At 41.2% G+C, this 18,933-nt stretch overlaps 1 protein-coding gene across 1 annotated transcript in view; it reads left to right on the forward strand.

Moving 5' to 3' along the window:
* LOC126456075 (glycerol kinase-like) overlaps positions 1-18,933 on the forward strand; it is a 281,934-nt gene that overhangs the window by 226,338 nt on the left and 36,663 nt on the right. The window contains exons 8-9 of the mRNA XM_050091829.1: positions 6,819-7,024; positions 18,678-18,815. Coding sequence (XP_049947786.1) covers positions 6,819-7,024; positions 18,678-18,815 — 344 coding nt within the window. The remainder of the gene's footprint in view (positions 1-6,818; positions 7,025-18,677; positions 18,816-18,933) is intronic.

The raw sequence follows: 18,933 nt of genomic DNA on the forward strand, positions 1-18,933 counted from the left end.
GAAGCGACCTACCAAAGAGCTGTACCAGCACACTGACAGACTAACAGACGCGATCAGAAAACGCAGATTAACTTTCTATGGGCACATACAGAGAATGGACAACAACCGACTTACAAAGAAAATTTTTGATGTAGTAAACAGCTCAAGCAAGAAAACAAATTGGTATCATGAAATAGACGAAGACTTAAAGCAGATAGGGATCAACAGGCAAATGATAGGAGACAGGAAATACTTCAGAAACAAAGTTAGGAGTGCAAAATTTATTGTAAAGGAGAGAAAGAAGAAAGGAACATTATGGACAGAGCAAAGGAAACAGGAGCACAGCCAAAGGATGAAGAGATTTTGGGAAGAGAAGAGGAAGAAAGGAAAGAAGTGAAAATTGTGTCATCATGTGATTTTCGAGTTCAAACACTGTCCATAAGGGCAACAATGAAATGAATGAATGAATGAATATATATATATCTAAAAACAAAGATGATGTGACTTACCAAATGAAAGTGCTGGCAGGTCAACAGACACACAAACAAACACAAACATACACACAAAATTCAAGCTTTCGCAATTTTGTGTGTATGTTTGTGTTTGTTTGTGTGTCTGTCGACCTGCCAGCACTTTCATTTGGTAAGTCACATCATCTTTGTTTTTAGATATATTTTTCCTATGTGGAATGTTTCCCTCTATTATAACTATATATATATAATAAAGAAACATTCCACATGGGAAAATATATTAAAAACAAAGATTCCATGACTTACCAAACGGGAAAGCGCTGGTAGATAGGCACAATAAAAAACACACAAACACGCACACAAAATTTCAAGCTTTCACAACCAACGGTTGCTTTATCAGGAAAGAGGGAAGGAGAGGGAAAGATGAAAGGATGTGGGTTTTAAGGGAGAGGGTAAGGAGTCATTCCAATCCCGAGAGTGGAAAGACTTACCTTAGGGGGCAAAAAGGACAGATATACACTCGCACACACACACACATATCCATCCACACATATACAGACACAAGCAGACATATTTAAAGGCAAAGAATTTGGGCAGAGATGTCAGTTGAGGCGGAAGTGCAGAGGCAAAGATGTTGTTGAATGACAGGTGAGATATGAGTGGCGGCAACTTGAAATTAGCGGAGATTGAGGCCTGGTGGATAACGGGAAGAGAGGATATATTGAAGGTCAAGTTCCCATCTCCGGAGTTCGGATATGTTGGTGTTAGTGGGAAGTATCCAGATAACCCGGATGGTGTAACACTGCCAAGATGTGCTGGCCGTGCACCAAGGCATGTTTAGCTACAGGGTGATCCTCATTACCAACAAGCACTGTCTGCCTGTGTCCATTCATTTGAATGGACAGTTTGTTGCTGGTCATTCCCACATAGAAAGCGTCACAGTGTAGGCAGGTCAGTTGGTAAATCACGTGGGTGCTTTCACACGTGGCTCCGCCTTTGATCGTGTACACCTGCCGAGTTACCGGACTGGAGTAGGTGATGGTGGGAGGGTGCATGGGACAGGTTTTACACTGGGGGCGGTTACAAGGGTAGGAGCCAGAGGGTAGGGAAGGTGGTTTGGGGATTTCATAGGGATGAACCAAGAGGTTACGAAGGTTAGGTGGACGGCAGAAAGACACTCTTAGTGGAGTGGGGTGGATTTCATGAAGGATGGATCTAATTTCAGGGTAGGATTTGAGGAAGTCATATACCTGCTGGAGAGCCACATTCAGAGTCTGATCCAGTCCCAGGAAGTATCCTGTCATAAGTGGGGCTCTTTTGGGGTTCATCTGTGGGAGGTTCTGGGTTTGAGGGGATGAAGAAGTGGCTCTGGTTACTTGCTTCTGTACCAGGTCGGGAGGGTAGTTGCGTGATGCGAAAGCTGTTTTCAGGTTGTTGGTGTAATGGTTCAGGGATTCAGGACTGGAGCAGATTCGTTTGCCACAATGACCTAGGCTGCAGGGAAGGGACCGTTTGATATGGAATGGGTGGCAGCTGTCATAATGGGGGTACTGTTGTTTGTTGGTGGGTTTGACGTGGATGGGTGTGTAAAGCTGGCCATTGGACAGATGGAGGTCAACGTCAAGGAAAGTAGCATGGGATTTGGATTAGGACCAGGTGAGTCTGATGGATCAAAAGGAGTTGATGTTGGAGAGGAAATTCTGACGTTCATCTTCACTGTGAGTCCAGATCATGAAGATGTCGTCAATAAATCTGTACAAAAATTTGGGTTGGCAGGCATGGGTAACCAAGAAGGCTTCCTCTAAGTGACCCATAAATAGGTTGGCATACGAGGGGGGCCATCCTGGTACCCATGGCTGTTCCCTTTAATTGTTGGTATGTCTGGCCTTCAAAAGTGAAGAAGTTGTGAGTCAGGATGAAGCTGGCTAAGGTAATGAGGGAAGAGGTTTTAGGTAGGATGGCAGGTGATCGGCATGAAAGGAAATGCTCCATCGCAGTGAGGCCCTGGACGTGCGGAATATTTGTGTATAAGGAAGTGACATCAATGGTTACAAGGATGGTCTCTGTCCCTCTTTCCTGATGAAGCAACCGTGGGTTGAATTTTGTGTGTGTATTTGTGTTTGTTAGTGTGTCTATCAACATACCCACACTTTGGTTTGAATTTATGCAAGCCAGTTATTGCCTTAATGTTTTTCGGGGGTTTGATGTACAGTTTTTTCCCTGCCTGCAGGGGTCCTGTTTGTTTTAGCGTTGTATGTGCAGACTGCACATGCAAATCTTGGTTATTCCTTGGGTTGTATGGATGGATATTTTGGTTTTTTTTTGAGCAATCTTGCTGTTGTCATCTATGACTGTTGTTGTAAACATTATTGTTTCTAAGATATATAGGCATGGTAATGGAGGAACATGAAGCTTTTTAAATGAAGGTTTCCATGAAGGGCAAGGTGCTGTGCCTTCTATGGCTCTTTGTGCAATTAAACAGATTTTGCTGACTTGTGAATTTCCCCAGCAAATTAAACCATACCTTAGTAGTGATTCCATCTGTGTGTAGTGCACTTGTTTTATGACTTGCATTGATGTGCATCCAGTAAGAATTTTAATACCATAATAAATGGTATTTAATTTAGTACATAGGTGTTGTGAGTGGCCATTTTAGGTTGTCTTGGATCCAAACTCCTAGAATCTGATGCTACTTACAGTTTCAAATGTTTGCCTAACAGCTCAGTGGATGCAATTAGAAGCAGTTTATTCTGCACTGTGTGTAGTTGTATAGTATTGTTGTCTGTGAGTGTATTATTAAGTTAGTCATCACAAACCATTCTGATATATGTGAAGTGGTCTTTTTTATTTCATTTTGGAGCACTTGTGCCCTTCTTCCTTTGATAAAAATATTTGAATCATTAACATATTTAATGCACTTATAGTTAGGGCTGGGTGATTACAAGTCAATTACGAACAGCAAGAACAAGATTGATCCCAGTATGGAACCCTGTGGCACACTGTATTTAACACCGTTTTTTTCTGAATGGTAGGAAATTAAATTTTTGCTTTCTTTGTGCAAGACTTCAACTATTTGCTGTCTGTTTTGTAACTATGACTTTACCCGCTCATAGGTTGGGACCCTGACACCAACATTTTCTGGCTTTCTAAGCAATATGACCATGATTAATGATGTCAAATGCTTTTGAAACATCTAGGAATATTGTAGCTATGATTTTCTTTTTTTATATAAATGTGTTCAATGCTTTATTTAGGAAATCGATAATAGCTGTCTTGGAGAATTTGTCTTTTCAGAAATCATGCTATGCGGGCAAGAAAAGTTTATTTTCTTCCATGAAATCTTTGAGTCTTTTGCAAAAGATTTTTCAGTTATTTTAGGGAAAAAAACAGATAGTAGAGAGACTGGTCTCTAATTTGTTACTTTTGTTTTTCATCATTTTTCTGCAGTGGCATCACTTTAGATATTTTTAGCTTTCCTGGGAAGATTCCATCAGAAAGTTAGCTATTGCATATGTCAGCCATGGGCCTAACTATAAAGGATGCTCATTTTTAATAGTATGATATGTTATGTTGTCAGTACCAAAGGAAGGTTTTGATTATTGCTCCTCTATTGTTTTTACGATTTCCTGTCTGTCTGTTGGGTATAGGAAGAGAGACTTGTTACTGGGGATAGTTTTAATTTGATTTGCAGTTGCAGCATATCAAAAGATTTGCTTCACCAGAATCTCAGATGCCTTTGTGAAATACGAGTTAAAATTATTTGCTAGCTGCTGGGGATCAGATATTGCATATGAGTTTTCTTCCAAATTGATTTTATGGTATTTTCTCTGGTCTACTCTTGTTTCTTGTCTTACAATATCCCATGTGGTTTTAATTTTATTTGGTTTGTTTGCTATGAAGGAACTGTTTGCAATTCTTTTTGCAACTTTTATGGCTTTAGTTAAAAACGTTTTATAATTGTTAAAATAGGAATCAAATTCTGGAGATGTGGTATGCTGTCTAGATATTTCATGAAGTAATCTCCTTTCCTTTTCAGATATTTGTATCCCTGTTCTGAGATATTTTATTTTCCAATCCCTTTTTGTGATTGTCATTTTATGGAGTGCAGGGCAAAGTTCAAAGCAATAGCTAAAACTATTTATGAATTTGTTGAACTTATCTTTTGTATTTTCTTGTTCATAGAATTCCTCCCAATTTTCTTGGCTCAGACAGTGAAGGAAATGTTATATGTTCTGGTCATTATACTTCCTAGATGAAATTATCATGCATTGAGTTGAACCAAGCTATTTTCCTCATGTTATATTAATTTTTTGGGCTGTGTGATCCCCAATACCTGTATTGAAGGTTTGTGTTGAATATTTCAAGGGCATATTCATAAATATTTCATCAAGGATTGTGGCTGAGGTTCTTGTGAAGTGCATTGGAGTTCTGTAGTAGCCTTTAAATTGAAAGTTGCTAAGAGGTTCAGTAAAACAGTTTTTTACTTGGACTCACCAGCAAAGTCAAGATATTTGCATATGTTAACAGAAAAATAAATACGGCTTACAGCTGAGCTCATGAATCCTCACCAGAAAAAAACTATTAGAATGTTACCTTACACTGTTACATGATGGTCAGTTTAGCTGAAGAGAAGGTAAATTCACTGCATCATTTACTCATCGTATTCCATACACACTATCAAGAAGGAGAACTTTCATTGGTTTAGTGAGAAAATGTATACATTAAGTAAAAAAAAAAAAAAAAAAAAAAAAAAAAAAAACATATAAATATAATATGTGCACTGTATTAATGATAAAATCATTTTACTGCTTAATGCTCATGCTTTTGTCAGGTACATTTAATCAAATAAATTGTAAAACAGCTGCCACTTGGAAAAATTCTGCTGTCTTCTCAGTTATACTGATTGATTAAATTTAAATTTTTGAAAGGAAAGAGTTGCTTAAATCTATGAATGTGAGCCGTGTTTACTGTACATTACTACTTATCAAGCTGATATACTATGAACACTGCTGCTTGCCATGGAGCTAACAGAACGTTTCAGTTCTTCAGTTTAGGTATTTGTGAAAGTTTGCCTAACGAGGTATGATTTTAATGTGCTTTTGATCTGGTTGGGATTACCAATTTCTTGCTTTATGTTAGTTGTGAGCTTATTGAATACTTTTGCACCACAATGTATAGCTCCGCTTATAAAAATTACTGTTGTGACTTGTATTGTGCATATGTACATCACATTTCACCTAAAACTAATTGTTAATGTTAACAACAAAAAGCATTAAGCTTTTAATGTAGTTGGAAATGCAATTAAAATTCACAGTTTGCTGATGATTGTGTTGTCCTCAGTGACTGTGAGGAAGAATTACTTATTGAATGGACTGAATAGCCCAATGAGCACAGAATATGAGATTAGTGTAAACCAGGGAAAGATGAAAATAGTGAAAAAAACAGAATTGAGATTAGCAGTAATCTTAACATAGAAACTGGGCCCCACAAAGTTGGCATAGTGAAGTGATACTGCTATCTTGGAACTGAAATAACACATGACGGATCGAGCAAGGTCGTACATAAAAAGCAGACTAGTACAGGCGAAGAAAGCATTCCTAACTAAAATAAATCTACTGCCATTAAATGTGGGCCTCAATTCAAGGAAGAGATTTCTGAGAATGTACACCTGGAGCAAAGCATTATGTTGAAGTAAATCATGGGCCATGGGAAAACCAGGAAAAAGAATATTCAAAGCATTTGTGATTTTGAGTTTCAGAAGGATGTTGAAAATTATGCGGACTGGTATAAATGAGAAGTTTACTCACAGTATTATCAAGGATGGGGATATTTAGAATACATTGACTAAGAAGTAAGTACAGGATGATAGGACTTGCATTAAGACATTAGGAACTAATTTCCATGGTAGCACAAGGAGTTATAGAGAACAAAAACTGTAGGGAAAGACAGAGACTGAATTATATCCAACAAAATATTGAAGTTGTTCAATAAAAAAACAATATTTGAATATTTGGTGCCTGATCAAGATGTAAGACAAAATGGACTTTCTGCCAATTATTTAAATTTTAAAGGATCAATAGAATATGGTATATGCTCTTGACAAATAACACAAAAACACCACTAATTGACAGCTGCCAATGTAATTTATAATAATACCTTTTTTTATTCAGTCTGCATCAATTGTTTGAGGCACTCAGCATCTCTGAAAGTTCTCCACCATGAGTGCAAACTACAGAATACAATGTGAGAATCAATGAAGGAACAAATATACACATCTCTCATTATAAGCATTTCAATTACTTTTTGTATTTTTTTCTTGCTTCTCTGCTTACATACTGTATTAAAATCTTATTATTGACTTTGTTTCAGTGTTATATGTGGAATAGAAGAAACAACAACAGGAGCAGACATTATAAAGGCAGCTATGGAAGCAGTTTGTTTTCAGACAAGAGATGTTATTGATGCTATGAATAAGGACTGTGGAATTACTGTGAAGAGCCTACTTGTGGATGGTGGTTTAACTGTAAACAACACAATAATGCAGCTGCTAGCAGATATATGTGGCATTTCAGTTGGTAAATTCTTTTGTTTTTAATATTTTATCTGCACATGTCAGGCATTTGAAAGATGCCTACTAAATGAAAGATATGAGGTGTTATAGTTGTCTTACATCTTGAACAAAGTTCCTTTCTTTGTTATACAGTTAAAAAAATTATTAAACCGCACTTTCTGAGATTTGTTGTTTTTCATCTGATTAACTTCCTAACTGCTATACACTTGGATGGAATTTTTATATCAAAGGTAAATGATTGCTGTGAATAGAATTAATATTATATAAAAAGCTCTTAGAAAAATGACAAAAAAGCATAGCTCTTAATGAGAGTAAATCTATGGAATAATATGAAAGAATAACTTTCAGTACAAGCATCATAATTTATGTTACTGATGTGCGGCCCAATATGTCTTCTATTGAATAAGGTCCAACCTCTTTGAAACATAGTAAAACGTATAGGCAGTGGAGGATAAACATTCAGTGCTTGTATCTATTTTGTCACATTATAAATGGAATTCATATTTTACAAATTTAGAATCTTAAGGGTTTTAATTTTTGTTAAGTATAATGTGTAACATGTACTACACAAGGATGAATGAAATATAAATTGGATTTTATTTTAAAAAATCATTTATTGAAAAAGGCAGTTACAGTTTATTTTTCCACATAGTTCCCATTTTAGAAATACATTTTTCCCAGCAAGAAGGAAAGCTTTTTATTGCAGCATCACAGAATGCTGGTAGCATCAGGAGCCAATTGGGCACAAATTCCCCCACACCCTCATCATCTATAAATCAGTATCTTTCTAGAGCTTCTTTATTTGGTCCAAAACTTGGAAATCGCTTGGCTACAGGTCAAGATTGTAAAGAGGATGATCAAGTTGAGTCCAGTGCATTTCCTGTAGTTTGGAGACCATTAGAGCTGCAGTACAGGGCCTGGCATTGTTGCAGAGGAAGATGACCTGTTGAATCAGTTGATCCTGTATTCTGCTGTGATACCCATGCCTCATCTTTCTCAGCAGCTTGAAGTAGTATACAGCATTGATTGCATGTTGCTCACACAAAAAAATTAATGAGCAAAATGCATTACAGATCAAAAAAAGCAGTTGAAAGAACCTAGCCAGCTGACAATTGAGTCTTGGCTTTCACTGGGATTCCATCCCCTTTCTGCTATCACTCCATACTGCCTTATTTGGATTCAGGAGTGTAGTGGTGGATCCACATTTTGTAGAAGGTGATGATCCAACTCAAAAATGCATCACCTTCTTTTGCAGAGCTTGCTGTAAGCCTCCAACAGATCTCCAAACTTCTCAACCTTTCGGTTAGAAGGGAACTGTAGATCGTTTTTGATTATGGCTTGATAGCTCCCACAGCTTATTCCCACCTGCTCTGCAATTTCTGATACTCTCATCCCCTGACCTCCTTCTAGAATGTCTCAAACCAAATGAATGTTTTCAGTTGTAATGCTGGTCTGAGTACAGTGATCATGTTGCTGACTTTGCATAAATTCTTGTCCTTCCTTGAACTTTTTACACCAGGCAAACACATGCATCCTTGACAGTGTTTGATCACCAAACTGTATAGTCAATTGCTGGAAAATTTATGATGCCTGAACTCTTTCATTAGCAAGAAATTTCATAATTATGCATTACGTGGTGGAGAGGTGTGCCTGTTGCACTGACATCGTGAGCATTACTGACAAAGCTGTTGGAAGCATGTAACAGTCAGCTCACCCAACTCCTAACAGTCCCACCCAACAATACTAACCATGTGGCTCTGGTCCTACCAACCGTTGATGCTCAGGAACAAAAATCCTGTTTATATTTGATTCACCCTCATAGATTTACCAAATATTTTGTTGAACTGCTTTTTGTGGTCTGCAGCATTGGAGAAAATAATGTGTGCCAAAATTGTTCAGCATCTCAGTGGACAAGACATCATCAGAAAATACAGTTTAGGTTTAAAAGAAGTATGAACAGAAGATGCTATATTTGGCTTTGCTGCCAATGTTTGGATTGAGTAAATAAAAGAATGTGGACATATTCAATATTTTGTAAGCTGTCAAAAGTGTTCAATTGCATCAGTCAGCAAATATTTTCACAGAAATCCAAGTACTTAGTGGGCCAGCAGGGAAGTGGCTTGGTCCATACCAACATGACAGAAAGCAAAAAGTTGTATTGGATAGTGCAGAATGGGTCTCAGCATCCTATGAGTGAGATACCATCACTTGCAGAGTGCCTCATGATGTCATTCGTAGTGCTCTGATTTTTATCAATGACCCAACTCACTGTAATGAGTATTGTAAATTACCATCTTTGGTAATTCACAATAATAGTTACTAATAATTAATTAGACAAATATGAGGTTTACACCTACAGCTACATACATAATCTACAATCCACTGTGAAGCGCATAGCAGAGGGTATTTACCAATGTACCAATTTTTATGGCTTCTTCCCATTCTATTCATGTATGATGCATGGGAAGAACAACTGTTGAACTATGTATTTGCATGCCATAATTATTCTAATCTTGTCCTTATGATCCCTACAGTAGGGGGTTCTATTATACTACCAGTCATCATTCATAGTTGGTTCTTGAAATTTTGTAAGTAGGCTTTCTCAGGATAGTTTGTGTCTGTTGTCTAGAGTATGCCAGTTCAACATCTCTGTGAAACTGCCAAAAATTGAAACAAAATTGTGTCCATCCATGCTGCCCTTCTTGTATACATTCGATATCGTTTGTTAGTCCTGTGGTGACAGGTCATATAATGAAAATCATCATGATGAAAAATGTGACAACTCAAAGATGTGTAATGCATGTTAATCAGTGGTAGCATGATCACTAATGTTGTGTATTTTTTATTTTTTCTTGGTTGCTATGTGTATCAAGAGATACCATTCATTCATTTTTTTCTGTTACACTACATTTGTTTACTGCTGAAAATAAATATCTTGTAGTAAGACCCAAAATTTATTGGTGACCCCGATGTGATCATAATATAGCCATGTTGGATTCAAAGTGATTAATAAGAAACAATCTCACTGCCCAATGTGATCAAGACTCAACAGTACCAACAGCATGTGTAAATGCTGCACCATGTATTTCCTACTTGATTTATGGAACATACTGGACTTTACCAATGGCAGCACCAACAAATGCAGATGAGCTGCCAGCAAGCATTGTAGTCAGCCACATTGCCATGAAGTAACCTCCATTCTGACAACAAATGACTGTTTAGTTGGTGAGATGGTTTGTGCTGACACATGTTACTGCTGGCAAGACCTAATATAGTTACTGTTGTGACTTGGCAAGACAGCCAAGTCACTGTGAGAGGAAGCCGAAAGGCACGCGCTTAAGCTCACGCAGGTTGGCGCGAGGTCTGGAACAGTTAAGGAAATTAATAGTAGAAAATAAAGTACATAATTGATATAATACTTAACTTTAATCCACAATTGTAGAACATCTCTCGTTACGGTACATGCTTCACAATATTAATTATCAAATGTAGCAAATGACGTAGCTGAAGGCTATGCTAACTATTGTCTCGGCAAATGAGAGCGTAATTGTCAGTGAACCATTGCTATGAACGTCGGCTGTACAACTGGGGCGAGTGCCAGGACGTCTCACTAGACCTGCCGTGTGGTGGCGCTCGGTCTGCAATCACTGACAGTGGCGACACGCGGGTCCGACGTATACTAATGGACTGCGGCCGATTTAAAGGCTACCGCCTAGCAAGTGTGGTGTCTGGCGGTGACACCACATTCCTCCCCCGCAAATCGGCGAACGGTTGTGTTATAAGGCTTCCACCCGCCCTGGGGAGGACCCCATGTTGACGTATGCGACGAGGTGGGGAGCCTAACAACATACGAGGCTGTGCCACCCGCACCCGGCCATTCGGTCCGAGGGGATCTAGGAAACGCCTGAAAACCTAGTCCAGGGTGCACGCCACCATGCGGTGTATGCACCCGTAAAGAGACAGGAGGGGCCAAAGATTCGACCTCCATCGGGGCGGGGCAGCCGACGGGCGAAGACGCCTTGTGGTCCGGAGCGGGCAAGAGGTCCATATCAGAGGACAACTGGTCACGGGAAGCGATCGGCGGTGCGTGACCCAGGGAGGCACCCGGTGGCTGCAGTGACGCGTCCACTGCGGGCGGCGTCGGCGGGAGAACAGGCGGCGGCGGCGCGTCGCCATGAGGCAAAATGGAAGGCAGCGTCGGTAACACCTGGGGCTGAGGCGAGCCAGTAGATGGGTCCCCAGGGCGCTGACCGGATGGCACCATCGCCGAAAGCAGACGGGGAGTGGCAGAACCCGTGCGACGACAGAGGCGCAGCTGATTGAGATGCCGACACACCTCACCAGAGGCCCCAAAACCAGACACATAGCTCGGCTGAGGCAGCGAAGAATACGCCCTGCGAGCCAACGCCGTGAACCTCGATAGTTGCGATAGTATACAACGTTGCCTGGAGCAAAAGCAGGTGGCTGCCGCTGCACAGGAACCTGATGCGGCGGATGCAGCAAAGACATCAAGGTTCGATGTGGACGACCATGGAGCAACTCAGCCGGCGAGCGACCATCTCGGGGCTGAGAGCGATACGAGGACAAAAAGAGCAATAACGCGTCCTCCCGAGAATGCGACTCTTTCAACTTCAACATCTGTGACTTGAAAGTCCGGACCAATCGTTCAGCGGCACCGTTTGACTGAGGCGAAAACGGCGCAGATGTCAGATGTTGAATACCATTGGCCTTGCAGGATGACTGAAATTCTGCGGACATGAATTGTGGGCCATTGTCGGAAACAATAGTCTGTGGAAGACCTTCAAGGCAAAAGATAGCAGATAACGCTTGGATGGTGGCAGATGACGTCGTGGAAGACATCCGGACAACAAAAGGAAAATTACTGAATGAATCGACCACAACCAACCATCTAGCATTCCAGAATGGACCAGCAAAATCGATGTGTAATCGTTGCCAAGGGGAAGTGGCTTTCGGCCATGCAAAGAATTTCCGCGGTGGTGCAGATTGTTGTTCGGCACACGCCATGCAAGAAGAGCACATATCCGTTATCGCAGCATCGATTCCGAACCAAGTACAGTGCTGACGAGCAAGTTGTTTCATTCGCACTATACCCCAATGTCCTTGGTGGAGAAGCCGTAAGACAGAGGACTGTAACGAACGTGGGATCACGACCCTGGACCGATCATTATCAGAACGCAACAGCAAAACACCACGTCGTACAAAAAGTCTCTCCTTGTGTGCAAAAAATCGACGAACCAACGGATCCTTGATCCGTGACTTTGACAAGGGCCATTGCATAGCAACAAAACGCAAAACGGTAGCTAGGACAGGGTCAGCAGCTTTGGCCGTAGCCACACGATGAAAATCAATCGGAAATGATTCGACCACGTCATCGGTTTCCGAATCAATGAACATGTACAAGTTCAGAAGAATTGAATGCTCTATCCTCAGCAACTGGCAAATGGGACAACGCATCGGCGTTTCCGTGCTTAGCAGGGGACCAATACAAGATATCGTAGCGGTACTGCGAGAGGAAAATAGACCAGCGAATGAATTTCTGTGCTGTACGTGGAGGTACAGGCTTGTTCGGATGAAAACGTGATGTCAAAGGTTTGTGGTCTGTGATGATGGTAAAGTGACGACCATACAAGAAATCATGAAACTTTGTAACACCAAATACGAGAGCCAAAGCTTCGTTCTCGATCTGGGAATAATTTCTTTGCGCAGACGAGAGCAATTTGGACGCAAAGGCAATAGGGCGATCATGCGATCCATCTTTGTGCGCAAGCACAGCACCGATCCCAAAATCCGATGCATCTACCATCAACAAACAATGTTTCTGGGGATCGAATGGCGTAAGGCAAGTATTAGAAAGCAACGCCGATTTCAACTGGCGAAAGGCGCGTTCGCATTCTGTCGTCCAGACGAACGGAACACCTGTACGGCATAAGCGATGAAGCGGAGCTGAAATGGAAGAGGCATTGGGGATATATTTATGATAATAATTTATTTTACCCAGCACTCTCTGTAGCTGCTTCAAATTCTGCGACAAAGGCAAATCTTGTATGGCACGGAGGTGCTCAGGACTGGGATGTATGCCTTGTGCATTGATTACATGTCCCAAATATGCTAAGTCATGAGCAAAAAACACACATTTGTCCTTCCGCAAGCGAAGACCATTTTGTCGCAAGACCTGAAACAATGTTCTGAGATTGGCTAAATGTTCTTCTTCCGTCTTTCTGGAGATCGCAATATCGTCCAGATAGTTTGCTGCAGTAGGGACCGAGGCACAAACAGTTTGTAGATATTGCTGAAACAATGCAGGGGCGGATGCACACCCGAATGGCAGTCTTTTGAATCGATAAAAACCAAGATGCATGTTAACCACCAATACGCGCTGGGATTCTTCGTCCACCGGTATTTGCAAGCACGCATCTGCTAGGTCCAACTTCGAAAAGTATTTACCCGGGCACAGTTTGTCAAAAAGATCTTCCGGGCGGGGTAAAGGATAAGTTGCAATCACTAGTTGTGTATTCACTGTTGCCTTGACGTCCACGCAAAGTCTCAATTTTCTGGAAGGTTTTGGCAAAATGACTAAGGGTGATGCCCAGAGAGAAGCCTGCACACGTTCAATCACACCTTGTGATTCCAAATCGTGTAAGGTTCTTGCGACCTCATCACGCAATGTGTGGGGAACATTGCGCGCTCTGAAAAATTTCGGTTGCGTGTTTACTTTCAGTTCCAAATGTGCTGTATAGTTTGTAGCGCAACCGAGGCCCGGTGCAAAAATGTCTGCAAATTCTTCACATAGACTAGAAACACTGGCTGAAGGCACAGTCTGGTTCACTGATAGGACCTGATTGACTATAGACAAGTTAAACAACTGAAATAAATCTAAACCAAACAAGTTCACTGCAGAAGAAGAACGAAGGATGTAAAATGACACAAGTTTTGTTTGTCCCTTGTATGTTGCAAGAAGGCTGCACTGTCCTAACACAGGGATATTCTGACCGGAGTAACTATTTAACTTAACATTTGCGGCACGCAACGGAGGTGTGCCCAGTTGTTTGTACGTGTCTTTATTGATCAATGAAACTGCAGCTCCGGTATCGAGCTGGAATGGGATCACGTTGCCATGAATGTCCAAGTCTACAAAAAGTTTGTCCTGCTGACAACAAGAGCTACTGTCTCGTGCAACGTGAACAGACACTGGTACAGAAGCACTTGCGACTTGACGCGATTTCCGTCAACGTTGACGCACACTATTTGTGGGATGAACACAGTCACTGTTAGAGAGTGTGGCACTGGGCGGAGTGGAATTAACTACATGAATGTCCATGGGTGAAGGTTCACGAGCCTGAGTATTCTTGGTTCGACTCCGGCGCGAAGCAAAGGGCCTGGAATGGTTGTTAGTGTCCGATCTGAGCTTTTTCTGGCAAACACTTTGAACATGTCCTTTTCTGTTACAGAAAAAACAAATAGCTTGGCGTGATGGGCAATTCTCACGCGAATGTCTAGTAGCACACCGCGGGCATGATTTTAGCACTGCATGTGCGTGCTGGCGCGACACACGCGGCTGCGTGGACGGGCGCGAGGGCTGTTTACTGTTCCGTGCAGCTCGCCCGGCGGGCCGGTTAACGTGACACACGGCTGGTGAAGTTTCAAATGATTCCTAAGCAAAGTCAAGTGTGTCTTGCCTATCCAATACGTCCATCACTTGTTGAAGGGAGGGATTGACTATTTCAAAATTTGCTCTCATATATGAACATCAGAAACGTTCTGTGCAATGGCATCACGCACCATAGTATCTGAATAAGGGAGTCCACATTCACACTCAAAAGCACAATCCCTAGTAAGGCCTTGCAAAGTTGCAACCCACTCCCGATTAGTCTGACCGGCCATACGTTTTGTATGAAAGAAAGTATACCTTTTTGCAACCACATTGACTGATTCTTTGAAATATGCATCTAATGCCGGCAAAATTTCGTCGTAGGACAGAGTTGCTACGTCGCGTCGGGGAAATAATTTCACTATCACTCAGTACGTCTGGACACTGACACACGACAATAAGTGAGGCTGCCGCTCATTACCGTGAATTCTGTAGGTGGCGAGATGGAATCCAAATTGGCGTGACCACTCCGTCCAGCTTTCCAGTGCCGCATCAAAATGACAAAAAGGTGGTGCAACTGCATGTTGTGGCTGTGGTAGCGGTGGAGCGGCGGCGGCCACATCGTTTTGCATGGCATGTTGACCCTGGACGAGCTGTCCAAGGGCATCCAATAAGGCCTGCATCTGCTGATTCTGCAAGCGATAAAATTCGGACAGTACATCTGGAGAATGTGGCGAAACCATGACACAAGTAAATTAGGGCAATACGAACGCTAAATCCTCTTTTGAGACTCGTCACCAAAAATGTTGTGACTTGGCAAGACAGCCAAGTCACTATGAGAGGAAGCCGAAAGGCACGCGCTTAAGCTCACGCAGGCTGGCACGAGGTCTGGAACAGTTAAGGGAATTAATAGTAGCAAATAAAGTACGTAGTTGATATAATGCTTAACTTTAATCCACAATTGTAGAACACCTCTCGTTACGGTACATGCTTCACAATATTAATTATCAAATGCTATGGCGCCTTGCTAGGTCGTAGCAAATGACGTAGCTGAAGGCTATGCTAACTATCGTCTCGGCAAATGAGAGCGTAATTGTCAGTGAACCATTGCTATGAACGTTGGCTGTACAACTGGGGTGAGTGCCAGGACGTCTCACTAGACCTGCCGTGTGGTGGCACTCGGTCTGCAATCACTGACAGTGGCGACACGCGGGTCCGACGTATACTAATGGACCGCGACCGATTTAAAGGCTACCACCTAGCAAGTGTGGTGTCTGGCGGTGACACCACAGTTACGTTGTCGTAACACTAAATAAAGAGATGCTCATTGAAGTGCAGGACATTCTACCCATAATAACAGCTACAGAGTGGTATACAGCACTTAAAAATGAACTGATCGAATGCATGTCATAGTCTGAAACTAAGGGATTAGTTAAGTTGCTGTGGGTGAAAGAACTAGGTGACTGCACACCGCCACAGTTGCTGTATCATCTGTTGACATTGGCAAACAGTGCAGACAGCAATGACATTCTGAGAAACATTTGGTTGTCATGGCTGGTATCATATGCACAAAAAATAGTCACTGTGTGCACAGGAGGGCTGAGTGCACTTGCATAGACAGCTGACCTCATTGTTGAAATACACCCATCAGCGAGTTTTGCGGATGTTGGCCCTCAATCAGATAACACCACCATTGCAATACTTGCATCGCTCCAAGCACAGTTGGTGGAAGTTACTACACAAGTCACAGCTTTCCAGGCAAGTACCAGCAAACAATGATATTATTGTTCAACAAGGAGTCAAAGTCACTTGCCATCAGCTACAAAATTATGCTGGTACCATATACAGTTCAGTACAGAGCAAGGAAGTGCAACTCACCATGCAAAATGGGAAACACATTGGGAAGTAAGTACTGACAGTGACTGACTCTCTGGATAACACCCATTGGTTTTTTGTTACCAAGTGGTACACAAAAGAAGTGTTCTTGGTGGACGCAGGAGTGGATGTGTTGGTTTACCCAGGCACCCACCTGCCTCATTGTAGTCATGATGATTAGCATCTGTTTACTGCTAATGGCTCCACCAATCAGGCATATGGATGGTTAACATTAACCCCAAACCTCATTTTGCTTCCAAAGCATGGGTTTTGCCTGGGATTGAGCCATATGTCAATACTAATTGTTCCTCAAATGCTTCATCCACTGTATCTGTGTCTTGTCTTCCTGTTCGAACTACTTTTCAGACACTGTCTCACCTGTGTCAGTGATCTCTAAAGGCATTGTTGTTTTCACTTGTCTATACTTATTTCTCTGACATGATGGACACTTCCATGTATAATCTTCAATATCACACTTCATTCTGCACTACCGCATGTATGACTTCATTCTCTCGAAATTTCTCTGTGTTCCTTGGTGTCCTGTAAATGGATTACCATGCATCTCTCTTGATATATTCTACTTCTCTTTGGGCATAATTTCCTCTTCACTATCTACTTTCTTTTTTATTCTCAGGGTTGCTTATACTTGCTGCATGCTTATGAGGTTGCTATCCCCACTTTCAACCACTGCAGCGCTCTCCTCTGTTTATGCATTAGTATTTTCACAAAACAGCTTTTTTCTCCCCTGTTTGCTCTTGTTCTCTGGGCCTTATTCTGCTCAGAGCATCTGCATTACTGTTTAACCTTCTTTTTTCATAGACTACCCTGTAAACATACTCTTCAAGCTTTAGTCTCCACTTCCATTACACATATAATGGTTGTCCATATTCACAACTATGAATACATTTCATGTATTTCTTATGCAAAATCCTACGAAGCAAGTCTTGATATGTGGTGGCAATGACTTGTGTTAACACTTCTTGCAGGTCATCAGTGTTTCCTTAAACTGGAGGAACAAACACTCTGTCTTTACCATAACCCCATACACAGAAGTCCATTGAGGTTAAATGAGGTGATCATGGGGACCAGGATTTGCTCCAACATGTTCAGTCCAAGACGGCACATTCTGACAGGAATACACAACAGTTTAATGATGATAATGTGGTGGTGGACCATCTTGTTGTAAAATAAATTCTGTGCCCATATCAAATTGTAATTGAGGCACTAGATAATGTTCAGGCATGTCCAAGTTTGATACACAAGTTACAATTGACTTGGAAAAATAGAAAGGGTCATAAATTTTGTTATTGCTGCAGCACAAAAATCACTATCTTAGGGGAGTCTCATATATGTTTGATTACGGGATGTGGTTTTTGCTCACCCCATATCTGAACATTATGCCTATTCACTTTATCACAGTTATGCAAGCTGGCTTTGTCACTGAATGCACTTTTACTAGGAAAATCATCTTCAGTGTGCATTTTGTTAAACATTTCTACACGAAACTCAGCTCGTTTTCTTTGTTACTTTCTCTTAAAGCTTGCCGCAGTTAAAATCTGTTTCAATGGTATGTGTTTCCATAATGCCTTCTATGCTGTGACACTAGGTATATTCAGTTCTAAGTTGGCACGTCTCGTTGATTTACCCAGACTACAAATGTAAGACTGCCAAACTTGTTCAATTGCTGTGTTAGAGCTCTTAACCATCCCTGACCCAGCATCCTATGTGATGCACAGCTAGCTTTGGTCAAACAATTCTACCAATTAATAACAGTTTGTCTTTGACATGGTGGCTTGTGATATTTAGTCCAGAATTGTCTCTGAACTGCAACAGCAGATTTGGATTCATGAAACCATAAACAACACAGTGCACACACTGCACCATTACATGACTCCATTATGACTATTTGAATAACTCAAATTTTGTACATGTTGCCTAGCAGAAACATTGAGAACCAACAGATACTTGAAGATATACTGCATTCTTTGCTGTATCAAACATTTCTGTAAGTTATTTACCTCTTCCACAACTGAACGTAATTTAAGGGTAAATTTGTTTTGGTTCAGCTGTACTGCAGAATCTCTTCACAACCTGTGTGTTACAACTGATTTTCATAATATCTAACCATGTAGGTTACAATGGCTTGTTGCAGTTTTACAATTGCTTGTTGCAGTTCGGCCAGATTTATCAGAGGCAACTGCTTTAGGAGCTGCTATTGCTGCTGGGATTGCAGAAGGAATAGAAGCAGTTGATATAAAAAATGTTTGTTTATCTTCTACTGATGTCTTTGAACCATCAGTATCAGAAGATGGTATGTATCTGCATATGTTATTTTATGACAACTAATCAAAGAAAAATACGAGTATATATTTAAAAGGTAGAAATAGATCAGCAGGATTATTTATAAGATGAGGCTCACATTTTTAGAA

Source organism: Schistocerca serialis, chromosome 2 (assembly GCF_023864345.2).
Source record: "Schistocerca serialis cubense isolate TAMUIC-IGC-003099 chromosome 2, iqSchSeri2.2, whole genome shotgun sequence".
In the NCBI taxonomy this organism is placed as follows: Eukaryota; Metazoa; Arthropoda; class Insecta; order Orthoptera; family Acrididae; genus Schistocerca; species Schistocerca serialis.